Source organism: Paroedura picta, chromosome 4, assembly GCF_049243985.1.
Source record: "Paroedura picta isolate Pp20150507F chromosome 4, Ppicta_v3.0, whole genome shotgun sequence".
NCBI classification, from domain to species: Eukaryota; Metazoa; Chordata; class Lepidosauria; order Squamata; family Gekkonidae; genus Paroedura; species Paroedura picta.
In genome coordinates, this window is record NC_135372.1 from 91,152,428 (window position 1) to 91,168,109 (window position 15,682).

The window sequence follows — 15,682 nt, forward strand, 5'->3', positions numbered from 1 at the left end:
TCTGTCTGCTTTAGGTTACTTTATTCTAGATTAAAATTTTAAATTTGGTTTTAAACTGCATTTTATTATTGTATATTATTATAAATTGCCTCAAGCCTGCTTATGGGGAGGGGGCATATAAAATCAAATAAACAAAGCATCTCTATTTTTCTCCCCCCCCCCCTCCAACCCAGGGATGCTCCAGTTGTAATCTTACCTTCCTGAGTGATGAGGACAGAGTTCAACATAGGCCAAAAGGCAAGCAGGAGAACAGCAAGTACAGTAAGTGGTTCCCCAGACTGCAGATGGGTTGCCATGTTAGTTGTGGAGCCTTGTGATCAGACCCAAGGTTGCACCATGTACCTCCACTCCTAGCAGAGCATGACTGCTGGCTTCAGGAGGCAGTGAGGGCTCTGAGCCTTTGTTGCTGGACCTCTTTGAGGGAAACTTATCTGGGAAGTGTCCGCCCAGCTGCTCAGGAAGCCTGGGTAAAAGCCCTAGCCCCACCACTTCCCCAACCCAAACCACCATGGCATGTTCTGTGATAGCGGCAGCCCTGCCGGGAGACTGTTTCTATCAGATAGGCAGCGTGTCCTATCCTTGTGGTACTGTCTGAGGACAGGCCTCTTGGGCAGGAAACAAACATTCCTTGTCCCCGGATAGGATGGCGTGGAGGACTAGGGAGAAGCTGGCCTTACAGTCCATAAGAATTAGGAACAATTGTAACCACCATTTGGAGGGAAGACATTCTCCCTCTTACTCACTGATGGTATTTGCCAGCAGGCCAATCCTGTGGGCTACTAGCTGGGGAAGAGAGTGGGGTGAGAATATGTTGCTTGTGTTCCTGGTGCATGGATAAAGTGCGGCCAGAGTCACTTGAGATTGGTTCGACAATTTGTACTTAAAACTAGTTAGTAACCACCCACTAGGAGGACTGTTGGAAGATGTGAGATTTGCAGTATGCATTATTGAACAGAATATGAAAAGTGCCCTGCAGGGGCATTGGAGAAGATGTCTATTTAGCACAGTTAGACTAGGAACTTCCTGGAATTTTTCAAATACTGCCCTCCAATGTCCTGATTGGCTCACTGGAGACTTCCTGCTCCTTTGAGCATATTTCCTCCCTGCTTGCCTCCAGAATTAACAGACAGAATGATCAGCATAGATAGACAGTCAGTTAGGTTTCTCTGCTCTCTCTTTCTATACAAAGTTAGATCTCTTCTTAATCAAACTATTTCATTCTTTTAAGCATCCTGGTGCTTTGCTCCTCTTCGCAAATTTAACTAATGCCAACAAGGATACAAGCTAGGGAGATCTGCAGTGAACACATTGTGGGAAGATTCCCTACTCATAAGATATCCCTGACACCCAATAAAGCAACAAGAAGATGCAAAAACATAAAACAATCAGCAAAATAAAAATAGCACACAAGATTTTGTTTTAAAGTACAGATAGTTCTGCTAAAATAACTTACCTTCTACCAAATAACCTTTTAAAATAAACCAATTCCAACTCACTTGTTCAGTGTTTATACCCCACTTTTCTCCTGACTATTGTTTCCCCCTCTTCCATTTTACCCTCAAAATAACAACCCTGCAAAGTAGATTAAGGTGAGAGAAAGTGACTGCTTCAGTCATGGATGTCTTCCACACAAGAGATCAAGCTGTGATTACTGCTTGTTTGCATGTGGAATCAGGCCTGGGCCAAGGCAGTCCCAGGCCTGGCCTAACTCAGGCCTTTAGTTGCCTCACAGCAAGAGAAATCAGTGTTCCCTTTTTTGCACGGGATCCATTGGTGTGTATGTTGGGGCTGGGCCGTGCATAAGGGGGAAACTTGGGCTGTCCCCAGTTGGGCATTGCCCCTCCCCCTCCACTGATCATCACTTCTGTCATCTACCCTTGCAACCTTTTTTTTATAAATGTCAGATCACATTACAACATGATTCCAAAGTAACAAAACAGCACATCCTCCCCCGCCCCCACCACCACATTTGGTTGGCACCCTTTTTATCTCCGTTTTTGTTGTAACAGTTTTTCGTCACGACAAAATCGTGGTAATTAAAAAAAATTATTTCAGACTTGGAGGGGAGCACTCAAATGGTGTTGGAAGGCGATTGTGGAGTTTTCACTACGTGACAATGATTGATGGGCAAAATAAATGGAGGGACTTCCTGCCCCTTGGCTCTCCTCTGTGTACACAAATCCTGGGGGCAAACGGGGGAGAACGGGCCCAAGGATCCCTGGGCGGTCGTTGGAAAAGATCAGGAAAGCCAGCCTGTGGCAGAAAGCCAGGGGGCAGTGTGGCATAATGCCTGGGGGAGTCCTCTGTGTGGTGCACATCATGGAGTTTCTAAGTAACAATGAGGATTCAGATCTGATACCCCAACCACTACACTGTGTTATTTGATTCAGGATCAAACCAGAATTATGGGGAGGGGAAAGTAGGTGACAAAGCAATTAATGTTTTTGCTATTTCTGGCTAATGACCAGGGTATAAAGGTAAAGGTAAAAGTATCCCCTGTGCAAACACCAAGTCATGTCTGACCCTTGGGGTGATGCCCTCTAGCATTTTCTTGGCAGACTCAATACGGGGTATACAATCAACTAATAGATTGCACCTCATGCCCTCAGTATGCTTGAGTTTAAGAGCAGATCTTTCACATGTCTTTCCTCCCTCTGCATTTTCATAGTTGTGGAGTCAGTTTGTTTTCTTCTGTTTTTTTAACAATCTAAATTTTCAAAGGAGGGTGTTGTCATGGGTGACATGACACCATCCGCTCTTTTTATTTTGTGCACAAACATATATCAGTAACATGGCTGATTTTTAAAAAATATATCAAAAATTTTAAAAAGGATTAGGAAGAAAGAGAAGAAGCAGGGGGTGGTTCACAGGGGGCGGCCAATGGAGAGGATGGGCAGAATATCTGGGGGAGGGGGGGGGTCTGCAGCTGGCTATTGGAGAGGGTCAATGAGAGTCAGGACTGTCAGAACAAATGTTATTAGGCAGATGCCAAAGGAAGGATTTAATTCGCACCAAGTGTGAAGTTAGCAAATTAAAGGCAAAATTTGGGAAGCAAAAATGAACTGGGACAGAAAAGGAGATAGAGGGGCACTTTCTACACTGCTGTCACATCCATGAGGAAATGTTCTTGTAGGAATTGCTTCAAACTATCAGAAATTACACAAGAACAACAGTCAGTGTGGAGGAGGAGGAGCGGGGGGTCAGGGAAGCCTTGTGACTGGCCCTCAGTGGGTGAGTGCCTCTCCCTAATGGGGGCATGTCCCCCAGTGAGGGCCAATTGGAGGGTTTGGAATGTTCAACACATTGTTGGAAGGACAGTCAGCTTTTTATATATATAGTATGATAGCTACTGTTGTAGTTTGAGCATCATATTGGGAGTGCGAACATCCAGGTCCAAATCCCTGCTCATCATGAAATTCACTAAGTGACCATGAACAATCCTCTTTCAGCCTAACTTACTTGACAATGGTGCTGTGAATCAAGGATACAAATGTCAGAGAACAATGTATGCTGATGCCTTCTCCTGATGTTGCCTTCTGGCTCTAGGATTCAGAGGCTTAGTGCCTCTGAATGTGGACGTTCCCCTCAGTCACCATGGTTAGTTGCCATTATTAGATTTATCCTCCATGAATCTATCTAATCCTCTTGTACAGCTACTTATTCCTGTGGCCATCACAACATCCTCTGGCAGCGAATTCCTCATTTTAATCACTGTCTGTGTAAAGCACTATTTCCTTTTGTTCATCCTGAACCTACTACCGTCCACTTCATTTTGCAGTGGGAGATTGTTCTTATCAACTCTTTCTACCACATCAATAATTTTAGAAATTTCTATCATGTTCTCTCCTTAGTCATCTATTTTCTAAACTGAGAAGTCCCATCCTCTTCAGTGTTTCCTCATTGGGAAGGGGTTTCAACCCCCTAAGCAAATTGGTTGCCCTCCTCTGTACTTTTTCCAGCTTTGCAATGTCCTTTTTATGATACTGTGACCACAGCTGTGATACTGTGACCAGGGACATTTTTATTCTCAACCTCTTTCCTAATTATTCCTAACATAGAGCTTGCTTTTTCACTGCTGCAGCACCCTGGGTTGACACTTTCATTGTGCTATTTACTACAGCCCCCAAATCTTCCCCCCTCTCAGTCTTAATGTTCATACCCCATTAGCCTATACCTGAAGTTAGGATGTTTCTCGTCCCGATGTACGTCACCTTATACTTACGAGATCATTTATTAAGAAATTAAATATCATGGCACCAATATGATTGTTGTGGGACCCCACTGCTTACTTCCCTCCATTGTGAGAACTGTCCATTGATTCCTACTCTTTGTTTTCTATTATTTAACCATTTTTAATTTATAAGCGAAACTGCTCCTCTGATTAAACAAGGGTGTGACAGTTTATAACATGGGAGATATGCTTGGCCAGATTGTGTGATTCTACCCAAGGTACCTGTTTAAAGACTTTGGAAAACAATCCAAAGAAAGGTTTAGCAATGGGAGTATTGAACTGGACTGGAGAAACTGGAGTTCAAATCCTCATTCCCAAGAGTGACCATCTGTCCAGTAATGGCTGGCCGATCTTGGGCCAGTGACCAGCTCTCAGACTGAGTTACCCCACAGAAGTGTTTTGGCTATTAAATGGGGAAGATGATAAACCACTGAGAGTCTCTTGGAGAAAAAGTAGAATGGGCACCATTTTTGAAAAGTCTGTGCCTCGTTGTAGTGCAAGAGTGTCCTGGCCTTATTTGTGACATGTGCTGTCCGTGTCCTTGTGGCCAGGAAAGGAGAAATTGGCAAGAGGGCCAAGTTTGTGCAGGAGCCCCTTTGCGAGCAAAATTTCTTTCTGTCCGGTGCCCAGCCTAAGTTGTGTGGCAAAATGGAGGCATGTTCTGGGGCATGCATGCAGGAGGTTCCTCTTCCATTTCGTATCCTGTTGGTGCCCCAAATGGGGGATGAGTGCTCAGGTCTGTCATGCCTCCTCGGCTGTGGCATCGATGCCTGCATAGGTGAAGTTCTCAAACAAGGCCATGTTCACGTAAGCCTGTCAAAGGAAAGGGGAAATCACATCAGAGGCCACCTCAGTAGGCTGTTTCCCTTCCCTCATCATCACCAGCATATAAATATCAGGCAGTACACTTTACTTTCAGCTCTTCCTAGAAAAGACAGCAGTGGTATTTGGACACAAAGAGGCTGTGCAGCATGCTGGTACAAAGACAAAGATGATGAGCCAGTTATTCTTTTTACACTGAGATCATGCTGAGAGCAAACTCCATTCCAATGTGCCTCTTGGCACTAGTCATAGCAGCCAGGCGCTGGAGGCATTGCCCGACACAGGATCCAGCTTCTTGTAATCTCTCACAACCACCTGCATCCTGCCTCAGTGAAGGAGGCTGAGGCCTCATAACTGGCAACGTGGCAAGTCTCAACTAAGGGCATGATAGCAACAGCTGGGACACCCCAATGGTGATGTTGAGCTATGTTGTCTTGCCTAATCTAAACCTTCTCCCCCACACTTCTGCAGCACACACATTAACTACACAGGAATGCACTGGCCAGTGATACCTTCCTGGCTTCCAGCATGCGGATCAACTGCACCGAAATCTGGGAGAAGGGTGGGCGTTCATAGGGCCGGTCCCGCCAGCACTGACGCATTAGCTCATACCTGCAAGAGGATGAGCAGGATTATAACAAAACAAAGATGTGGAGGAAACAGAACTATTAAGGATGCAGGTCCACCAGTCAGCACCAGTGGGAGACAACTGGAGAGGGGAAGGAAAGGGCTTTCACATGAATTACACTTCATCATCACAGTTGAGGGGCTTTTCCATGCGATATCCCTGGGGAAGCTTCTCATAGAGTTCAGCACAGGTCATGCCACAGTACGGTGTCCCTCCTAGGGAGGAAGAAATCCTATTAGACATGAAACTATATTTACCAGTATACCAGCATTGGCATGCCCACACAGCACTTTTGGTGCCACTGCACAAAAGCCACAGTATTGAAGTTCTCACCAATCCTGACCTTCTCTGAACATATACCTCTTCACACATTGTACAAAGGATAGCCACTGAAAGGGTGATGCTGGTGGCAAATTCATGGTGGACTGAATGGACTACATGGACCGGAATAGGGATTTCCCCTGTCCATAATGCTTGTAAGGACAGCAACCCCACATGGGGCATATCTGCTAACTTCAGGAGGTGATTCCTGGTCTGGCTGGCAACACTGGAGAGTGGGCACTGTCTCTCTTTCCTGAACAGAAAACACTGTAAGACACTCTGGATGCCTGCAGAAGTGTCTGCAGGTTTCTCTATTGCAGGGGGAGTTCTGTCCCATTGTGCTGCCCAAATGACCCACATACAACCTCCCAGCTGAACACTTTCTCTTCTCACCCCCCCGTAGGTGAGCTGTTTACCTTTAACGTACTTTAAAGCCTTTTAAATGCTTAGCTGAGCAGATATTTTATGCTTAAAAAAGCATACCAGCCTTTTTAGACTTGAGAAACTGCTCCAAGGAAGAAAGTGGTTGACTTACTTATTATCACAAACACTGCTCCATCAGCATTATATACAACCCCTTCAGGTACAATCAGGAAAAACAAGTTTCCCCTAGCATAGCCTATTACGCATAGTGTTGCTCCTTGCTTTCACTGTGAACGTCTGTTGGATTTTATTTGTTGTTCCACGTTGATTTTCCTTACTTAAGTGCTCAGTTTCCTTTCTGGTCTCTGTTTCCCTGGATTTTCTAAGAGAGTTTTTGTGCCCATTTCCCCCTTGTTTTGCTTCCAAGCGAAAGATAATTCAGTAGATTACAGATTCACTCGGTTTTCCCTCCTTTTGTTACCCTTCAAAGGGTTTAGTTCTGTGCTGATATTGATTTGAAATGGGGATCAGAGAGAAGGCAAACAGCAGTGTTCCCAGTGCATTAAAAGATATTTCAGTGCAGCATGCCATAAAATAAAGTGCCAAATGAAATTGACATGAGATGTAAGGAGAGAGAGGCACTGGAATGGGAAGCCTAAAACTTTGAAAATATCTTTCTCTTTAATTCTCTAGTGAACAAAGTTGGAGGAGGGGACTATTTTGGCAGTCTCTGGAAGCCTAACATTTATTTGTTTGTTTGACTGATTTTTAGCCCACCACTCTCTAGAAACTTGTGTCGGGTTACAATATAAAATCCCCATAAAACATATAAAACCCTATCTAGTCTCATAACAATGCTGACAGGACATTAAAAGCCACCTGAACCAAGATTGGCAGCATAACTCACCCACCCCCTTTCCTTCAGCCAGCCCCCCTCAGCAGCTAAAAAATGGCAGCCGAAAAACATGGACCATCTGCAAACCACTAAACTTAAGAATTGCTTAGGATCAATCAGTTTATTTGGAGGACAGCATGCAATTCACACAGGACAGGCTCTAAAAACTTGCCAAGATCATGACCAATATGCGAGGTCAAATTAGAGTAAAGAGAAAGCCATGCAAATTTGCAAGGAAGAGAAGAAATTAAGCATGACTATGCAAGTGTTCTAGGGCGTTGCCACAAATGCAATTTCTTTTTTCTGTTTAGTAGCACAAGGCTATAAAAGCTCTCCCAGGCTTCTGATAGAGGATTTCTCCCCCATACAAATGGCAGCCCTGTGCAAAGCATGGTTGAGTTGCAGCCAACTTTGCACAAGTGTGTGTGTACAGACATATGTTGCCAATGATCACAGCTTGAAATGCCATTGTTATTGGTTTCTTGCATGCATTCTGTACACTAAACATGTTTTCCCATATTATGAGATCAAGGGACAGAGACTGATAACACAGCAGAGAATCTCTTAGTATGAAAAATGAGGCTTCATAGCTGCTTGTGTTTTTCAACAAAAGTCTGAACAGTTTCAGCATTCAGTCCCCCCCTCTCCCCCCACATTTTGCCTGGGTTCCTTTTTGTTTCCTTTCATCTAATCTAAAATGCATTTGCAAAACCTGAGCCATGAGAATTTAAATGGAGGGTACTTGCTGGACACTACTGCCCAGTTGCAATAGGGCAATTACATATATATATATTTACAAACCTTTAGATTCCACTCCCCCCCTTACATCACAACTTAATATTCCACCCCCACTGAGAAAAGAGCGTTTTCAAAATTGTAGCTGCAGAATAAGAACACTGTAGGAAAGTCAAGATTAAAGGCTTAATGCTCTGAAAATCTGCAGTAAGATTTATGTGTAGGGATTATAGTCTACGGAAGTTGGTGGCCTTTCTGTCCAGAATTTGGTAAGTACGCTTCTGCAGTGAGCTGTGTGCTAAAACTACATACACATTCTCTGATGGTGTACACCCAGGCAGAGATGGAAGGTCAGAAGAAATGCACAAGAAATACAGAAGAGATTGGTACCCAAATGTGATGCAAGGTAATGAAGGGCAGCATGGGTAACAAAGCTAAAATTGTTCTCACTGGACAAGAACTTCAACTTACCCAAGCTGACAATTTCCCACAATAGGACCCCAAATGACCACCTGCAAGAGAAAATTAGGACACAGGGTGAATTCCTCTAGCTCATTCAACTCTGCAGTAGACAATGAAAATTCTTTGAAGGTTGTTTCAGTTTTGATATGTTACTGTAACATAGAATGAAAAAACAAATATTCATTGTAAATTTTTTTAGGGAGTAGCCTTGGTTCTTGCATTTCTTCTGCTTCAGCTAGCCCACAGTGGACCAAGGAATTACCCAGGTGCCCCACCTACCAGCTGACCAAGGAAAGAATGAAAGAACTGCATCTTTACATCTGCCTGCTGCCTACAAGACAGAAGGACATGCCCTTCCCAGCACCAAGCATAAATCACTCACACATCGCTCTTGGTTGTGTACACACTGTAATTCAAGGACTCTATGGCCATCCAGCGAACTGGCAAGCGGCCCTGCAAAAAGAGGCATTATTGGAAAAACAGACAGCTTACTGTGGGGCTGCTGAAGAAAATCCCTCCACATGATATCATATCCCCATTTCCCAGAGCACATGAGAAAACTGAGGAAAAAGAGGGGACTCTTGCAGAGGGACATTCTAGCTATGAACCGGACTCACCATTGTCTTCTTCACATAGACCTCCTCCCCCCGGGACAAGCCAAAGTCAGCAATCTTGGAAGTTAGATTCTCTCCCACCAGGATGTTCCTGGCAGCCAGGTCTCTGTGAATGAACTAGAAGAAAAACAGCAGAAAGGAACACTGGCAGGGATAGAGGCTGAGGAGTTCTATCTATTCTGTGGCTTTGCAAAGTGATACAAAGGAGCCCAGGTGGTAGTGTCTTGTTGCTCCCTGAGCTACAAAGTTCTCATGAACTCCTTTGGCAAATCAGAACTGCCCATGACCCCAAAACCCACTTCGCATTCTGCCTCCCCTGCCTACTAGGCCGACATTTCCCACTCCTAACTCAGATTCTCACATTTATCCATGATGCCATTTACTCTGACCAACCCTCCGGTCCAAATACACAGCCCTTCTTACATACAGGCCCAGGCAGGAAGTTTTGCTCTCTTCCCACCCCCACTCCCCTCCCCCCTGCTGATGACACAATTGTTGGTGCACCAGGATGGAGTGGGAGCAAGCTGAGCAGAGAACATTTGGCTCCTGGCTGCTAGTGGCCCTCCAGGGAAGTGGCCTACTGGGAGTGTTCCCAGCCAAGCCCTTTCCACAGTTGTAATTTGCTGGTGAGTTCTTACTGCATTGAATTCTGGATGCTAACGCTGAATTTGGACCTGGCATTCTGCATTTGTGGTTTTCCCCTAATGCAATCAAAACAGGAAAATGACCCTCCTTTTCACACACACCCCCTCTTGTTCTTGCATCTTCTAGCTGTCCGGAGGCTCAGGCAAGGATGGCAAAGAGCAGGGGAGAAAAGTGAGCATGGCTCCCATAACAAGCTTGTAGTGTAACACAGTCAAAATAAAGAAAAATAAAAAACCGCACACATAGCCATCCCTTGATTCCCATGGCATTCAAAACACTCAAGCAAGGGGTGGTGGTTCCTGCATTGATGTGCACCGAGTCACTTTGCATGTGGAAACAACAAGCACTGCTGGCTATTATTACACAATTTTTTTCCTGCATGAAATTTACAAGTGCCCCATTGCACCCTCAATCATAAGGTGTGTTTAGGTGCTGTGTGTGTGTGTGTGTGTGTGTGTGTGTGTGTAGTGCTTCTGCTACTGCAGATTAGTGTTGTGATGTGATCATGTTCAAAATTTTAAAAATACAGCATGGAAGGGAGGGGAGAAGAGGAGAGGCAGGAGGAGAGACAGACTATTGCTGGGAGCTGAAACATCCTTTGAGGCGGGGACCAAAGGAGGAAGCCAACTCAACTCCTTTGAACTTCCACTTTAGGTAATCACGAATTCCCATCCAGAGGACAAGGAGGAATCTGGTTTTATCAGCATTTACAAAATGTGGGGAAAACAGGGAGTGCATTTGGAGCTGCACCTGAACCACAAGATTTTTAGGTGACATGCTTGTAACTCCACCGAAAGTTAAGATCATCATTTTTTTTGTGGGTGTGGAAACAGTCTCAGTGAAATGCCCCTCATTCCCTGCAGTGTATGAGCCCACACAATCACAGCAAGATAGAATCATAGAATCATAGAGTTGGTAGGGGCATCAAGTCCAACCCCCTGCTCAACGCAGGATCAGCCCTAAGCATCCTAAAGCATTCAAGAAAAGTGTGCATCCAACCTTTGCTTGAGCCAGTGAGGGGGAGCTCACCACCTCCTTAGGCAGCCCATTCCACTGCTGAACTACTCTGACTGTGAAATTTTTTTCCTGATATCTAGCCTATATCGTTGTACTTGTCGTTTAAACCCATTACTGCGTGTCCTCTCCTCTGCAGCCAACAGAAACAGCATCCTGCCCTCCTCCAAGTGACAACCTTTCAAATACTTAAAGAGGGCTATCATGTCCCTTCTCAACCTCCTTTTCTCCAGGCTGAACATTCCCAAGTCCTTCAATCTTTCTTTCATAGGGCTTGGCCCCAGATCATCTTCGTCGCTCTCCTCTGTACCCTTTCAATTTTATCTACGTCCTTCTTGAAGTGAGGCCTCCAGAACTGCACACAGTATTCCAGGTGTGGTCTGACCAGTGCCGTATACAATGGGACTGACATCTTGTGATTTTGATGTGATGCCCCTGTTGATACAGCCCAAAATGGCATTTGCCTTTTTTACCGCTGCATCACACTGCCTGCTCATGTTTAGTTTACAATCCACAAGTATCCCAAGGTCTCGTTCACACACAGTGTTACCTAGAAGCGTATCCCCCATCCAGTAGGCATGCTTTTCATTTTTCTGACCCAGATGCAGAACTTTACACTTATCTTTATTAAATTGCATCTTGTTCTCATTTGCCCATTTGCCCATTGTGTTAAGATCTTGTTGAACTCTGTCTCTATCTTCCAGAGTATTTGTCAGTCCTCCCAGTTTGGTATCATCTGCAAATATGTTAAAAAGTACCAGACCGAGCACCGAGCCCTGAGATACCCCACTACTCACCTCCCTCCAGTCTGATGGAACACCAGACTGACATAGAGACGGACATACCTGTTTCTCACTCAAATATTGCATGCCTTTGGCCACATCAGATGCAAACTGCAGAAGCTGCTGAGATGTGAGGGTTGATGCTGTCCCATGTTCCCGGGCAAAAGCAGGATCTGTCTCCAGGACTCGGCTCTTGCGCAGAAAATCCAGCAAGTTCCCATAGGGTGCATATTCTATAGCAATATACAGGTAACCTGGGAGATTGACAGAGGTTGTCAGACCACACAAAGCAGCTCGGTGGGGAGGTGGGCGGAGAAGGGGAAGAATCATGAAAACTATCACAGAAAAAAATGAATTCTCCAGATGCTCCTGCATGTAGACAGACATGCTAAGGAATTAAAAATAGGTTTTGCCAAGCAGGCAGGGTGTGTGTGTTTGTGTGTGTGTGTATTGCAGAAAACCTGGACCACATTTGTCAGATTTTGCCCATGGTGCCAGCACTGTGACTCACCTGAAACTCTGGCAGTATGTTTGAGGGACAAGGATGGTAGAAGCAGGGCAAGAGAAGTAAGCAGGGGAGAGAGAGAGAGCGCCTTTTCTGTGCTGGTTGACAAGGGGGCTTACCTTTGTTCTCGCAGGCCCCCAGCAGGTTTATGATATTGGGATGGTTGCCTAGTTTGCAGAGGACTTCTAGCTCTCCAGCAAAGTCCCGGTGGTCATTCTCGGAGGCAAATTCTGAAACACATATAGCAATGCCAGACCTGCCAGACAAGCACGGAGAGCACATATGCTGGCTGTAGCTGGCCAAAGACTAAACATTATGAGCCCTTTTATGGCAAATTTACACATTATGTGACAGCAAACTCATCATGGCATATACATGTGAAAGGGCAATGGGATCAACTTCAGCTTTCAAGCATGGACACATGGCACCTGTGCACATCAGCTCCACCTCGCTGCAGGTTAACAAAGGGAATTGCCTGTCTATATGTAAGAACCAGCATGAAAAATGGCACGGCTGCCATGAGCTCTTTTCGGAAATGGTGGAGTAAAAGTCTAATCATGAATAAAAATAAAATAAATGGTGTTTTATACTTCTGGAATGGCTGTGTTGTACAAGAACAGGCTTTTACCCCCACAGATTCCAGGGATTTGTAATTTCACTGTCAAGAATTCTCTGTTAAAGATCTCTTCATAGTGAAGGATTTCCCAAGGAGAGGAATGACTCCTTGTGGGCAGATATGGAAGGACAGTCTAACAAGTCCCTCATTTGTCTGGCCAGTCGTTTTGCACACAACAGAAAGTATAGCTGTGTGGGTGTGATTGCCACTCCATCCAGACTCCACTACCAAGGGAACAAGGAAGTAGAGTGGTCTGTAAGTTTCTTACTCACCAGCATGGGGGGCTGACTGTTCTTGTACCTATGTCATCATAGGCATAGTGATCTCATGTTGGAAGAAGCCTTATAGGCCATCTCATCCTATACACATCTAGAACAATCCAAAAGTATGCCTATCCAACCTCTGCTTGAAGATTTTGAACAATGGAGAGCTCCTGCCCTTAAATGGGTTACACTGTTGACCTAATCTTACCATGAAGAAGTTTCCCCTAAGGCTCAACTGAAATCTAGTCTCCTGTAGCTGAAGTACATTATCTCACCCTTCAGCATCTTGATGGCGGCATTCATTCGGAGGCCGTCTTTCTTGATCATGGCTCGGATGACTTGCCCAAAGTTTCCTTCCCCTATCATGTCCTCAAACTTAATATCTTCCCATTCCAGAATAGGGTAGCTGAGTGGCTCAGGCTGTGGTTTTGGCCGACGCGTCAGAGTCAGTGTGCCCGAGTTGAACTGCAGGATGGTCTCTTCCCCCTGTGAGAAGGTTTGTGGAGAGTACAGTGGAGAGTGACTGTGTTCCTAGCAGGGAAAGAAGCAACTAAAACAAGGATGCCCAAAGGAAGGGGGTAGGATTCTTAGGGAAGAAGCTTTTGGTGTTACGGTCAGAGGAGAGATGGGTCAGGGACAATGTCACTCACAGATCCCGACTGGTAGGTGAAAGTGCGACGCCGGTGGAAGAAGTTCTTCTTGATGAGGAAAAGGGCAAGGAGGGCAAAGAGTATTGTCAGGCAGGTGACCGAGACAGAACCCACAATGGCTAACAGTAATTGCTGGTCCAGACTGGATGGGGACAAGTTCTTGTTCTCTAGAGTGGGCACTTGGCTCAGGGCTCCTGCGGGAAAAATGAAGACAGGACGTTTTGTAGCTGTGCCTGGTGCTGTGAGGAAGACAAGCATGCCCAGTACAGCACAGAATAGACAGAAGACATTGCTTCCCACAGGCTCTTTGGCTAATCACCCGCCCAGAGGGATTGGGGCTTCAGATCCAGACTGTTGCAATTTGTTTGCCTGGAGCTAGTGGTGCTAGCATGCTGGCCAGCCTGGCTACCGAATGTGCCTGTAGGGATGATGGTGTCTTATTTGTGCCAGTATTCTCCCCACTGCATCGCCTTTTCCCCATGGATCCTATGCTAGGACCGCCGACCCAATTTGCCCTGGTCCACTCACCATCACCTAGAATTGCAGCTCTCACAGGTTTGCTCCACTCGCCTGGTACATGAGAATTGGCTCGCACCCGGAATTGGTAGGATGTGCTGGCGTTGAGCCTCGTGATGATCTTGGTCGTCTCCCAGCCATTGTCTGTGTCCACCCACTGAGGTTCACTGTTACCCCCCAGTTGTTGCACCTCCACAGTGTACTTGATGATGCCACCATTGGGGTACTCAGGGGGCTGCCAGGTAAGCTGGATGGTGCTGTCAGCGAGAGGCTCTATTGAGAGAGACTGCGGAGATGAGGGGCCTGAGGGGGGGGGGGACAAATGGTAAAGCTGTTGGTATTGTACTCCCCAGCTGCTGGGAATGCCTAGTTGCAAAGGTAGCGCGGCTAGCATTTTACCATCTCCACCAAGCCAAGCTACTAGCGCCTTACCTGGCCCTGGAACACCTAGCCACAGTGATCCATTGACGGTCCCCTCTAGACTGGACTTCTGTAACTTGCTCTATGCAGGCCTGCCCTTAGCCTTGACCCGGAAACTACAGCTGGTCCAAAACACAGCGGCCAGGATCCTCACAATAACACCGTGGAGGTCCCACATCCGACCCATTCTCCACCAACTACAGTGGTTGCCAGTTGAATTCCAGATCAGGCTAAAGGTTCTGGTAATTACCTTTCAGGCCATACATGGTCGGGGCCCAGTTTACCTGAGAGACTGCCTCCCTGCCTATGCCCCTCAGAGCTCTATGCTCTGCCACCACCAACCGGCTAATGGTCCCTGGCCCTAAAGATGCCTGTCTGGCCTCGACCATGGCCAGAGCCTTCTCTGTCCTGGACCCCAGCTGGTGGAATGAGCTCCTGGGGGAGATCAGGGCCCTGATGGAGCTAAAACAGTTCCATGGGGCCTGCAAAAGGGAGCTCTTCCACTAGACATAACCATCAACATCTGCAGGGCCCCTGCTCCCTCCCTCCCAGAAATCCATCAATGCGTTCTGCTCCTGGACCTGTTTGCACTAGCATTGTTACAATTATCAGTGTTAATAGTATTAATGTTATGGTTATCTATATGTTATGGATTGTTGCTTGTATTGTTTTCTATGTTTTATGTAAATTGCCCTGAGCCTCTGGGGAGGGCAGTCTATAAATATAATAAGTAAATAAATATGCCAATTTACGACACTTGGTCTGGAATCCATGGCTTATGAGGAGAGGTTGAGAGAGCTGGGTATGTGTAATTTGGAGAAGAGGAGGGCAAGAGGTGATATGATAACTGTGTTTAACAACATAAAAAGTAGACATGTTAAAGAAGGGGCAACTTGTTTGCTGCAGCTTTAGAGACAAGGACTAGGAGCAAAGGATTCAAATTGTGAGAAAGGAGGATCCGCTTAAATATTAGAAAGCTATTTCTGCTGGTGAGGGCTGTTCGTTGATGTAATAGGCTGCTTTGGAGGGTGGTGGAGTCTGCTTCATTGGAAGTTTTTAGGAGATGATTTAGGAGATGATTGGAGTGTATGATTTTTAAAACCCCAAGAAGGTGGGGGGCTGGATTGGTCTCTTTGTGGTCTCTTCCAGCTCTGTGATATTCTTATTTTAAGGCTTGGAATAACCTGCTTATAGCATGAT

At 45.8% G+C, this 15,682-nt stretch overlaps 2 protein-coding genes across 6 annotated transcripts in view; both read right to left on the reverse strand.

Moving 5' to 3' along the window:
• The window catches only part of MPL (MPL proto-oncogene, thrombopoietin receptor), a 28,022-nt gene extending 27,580 nt beyond the window's left edge, over nucleotides 1–442 (reverse strand). Inside the window, exon 1 of one of the 3 annotated variants that reach the window (XM_077334115.1) lies at nucleotides 197–442. In XM_077334115.1, the coding sequence (XP_077190230.1) occupies nucleotides 197–296 (100 nt within the window). In that variant the 5' untranslated portion in view covers nucleotides 297–442. The remainder of the gene's footprint in view (nucleotides 1–196) is intronic. The other 2 variants (XM_077334113.1, XM_077334114.1) reach the window with 2 other exon arrangements.
• A 2,532-nt stretch (nucleotides 443–2,974) lies between these two features.
• TIE1 (tyrosine kinase with immunoglobulin like and EGF like domains 1) overlaps nucleotides 2,975–15,682 on the reverse strand; it is a 55,885-nt gene continuing 43,177 nt past the window's right edge. For all 3 annotated transcript variants that reach the window (XM_077334111.1, XM_077334112.1, XM_077334109.1), the window contains 11 exons: nucleotides 14,075–14,365; nucleotides 13,547–13,740; nucleotides 13,172–13,382; nucleotides 12,137–12,247; nucleotides 11,576–11,766; nucleotides 9,075–9,188; nucleotides 8,840–8,910; nucleotides 8,467–8,507; nucleotides 5,800–5,896; nucleotides 5,566–5,665; nucleotides 2,975–5,044 (listed from right to left, as the gene is read on the reverse strand). In XM_077334111.1, the coding sequence (XP_077190226.1) occupies nucleotides 4,973–5,044; nucleotides 5,566–5,665; nucleotides 5,800–5,896; nucleotides 8,467–8,507; nucleotides 8,840–8,910; nucleotides 9,075–9,188; nucleotides 11,576–11,766; nucleotides 12,137–12,247; nucleotides 13,172–13,382; nucleotides 13,547–13,740; nucleotides 14,075–14,365 (1,493 nt within the window). In that variant the 3' untranslated portion in view covers nucleotides 2,975–4,972. The remainder of the gene's footprint in view (nucleotides 5,045–5,565; nucleotides 5,666–5,799; nucleotides 5,897–8,466; nucleotides 8,508–8,839; nucleotides 8,911–9,074; nucleotides 9,189–11,575; nucleotides 11,767–12,136; nucleotides 12,248–13,171; nucleotides 13,383–13,546; nucleotides 13,741–14,074; nucleotides 14,366–15,682) is intronic.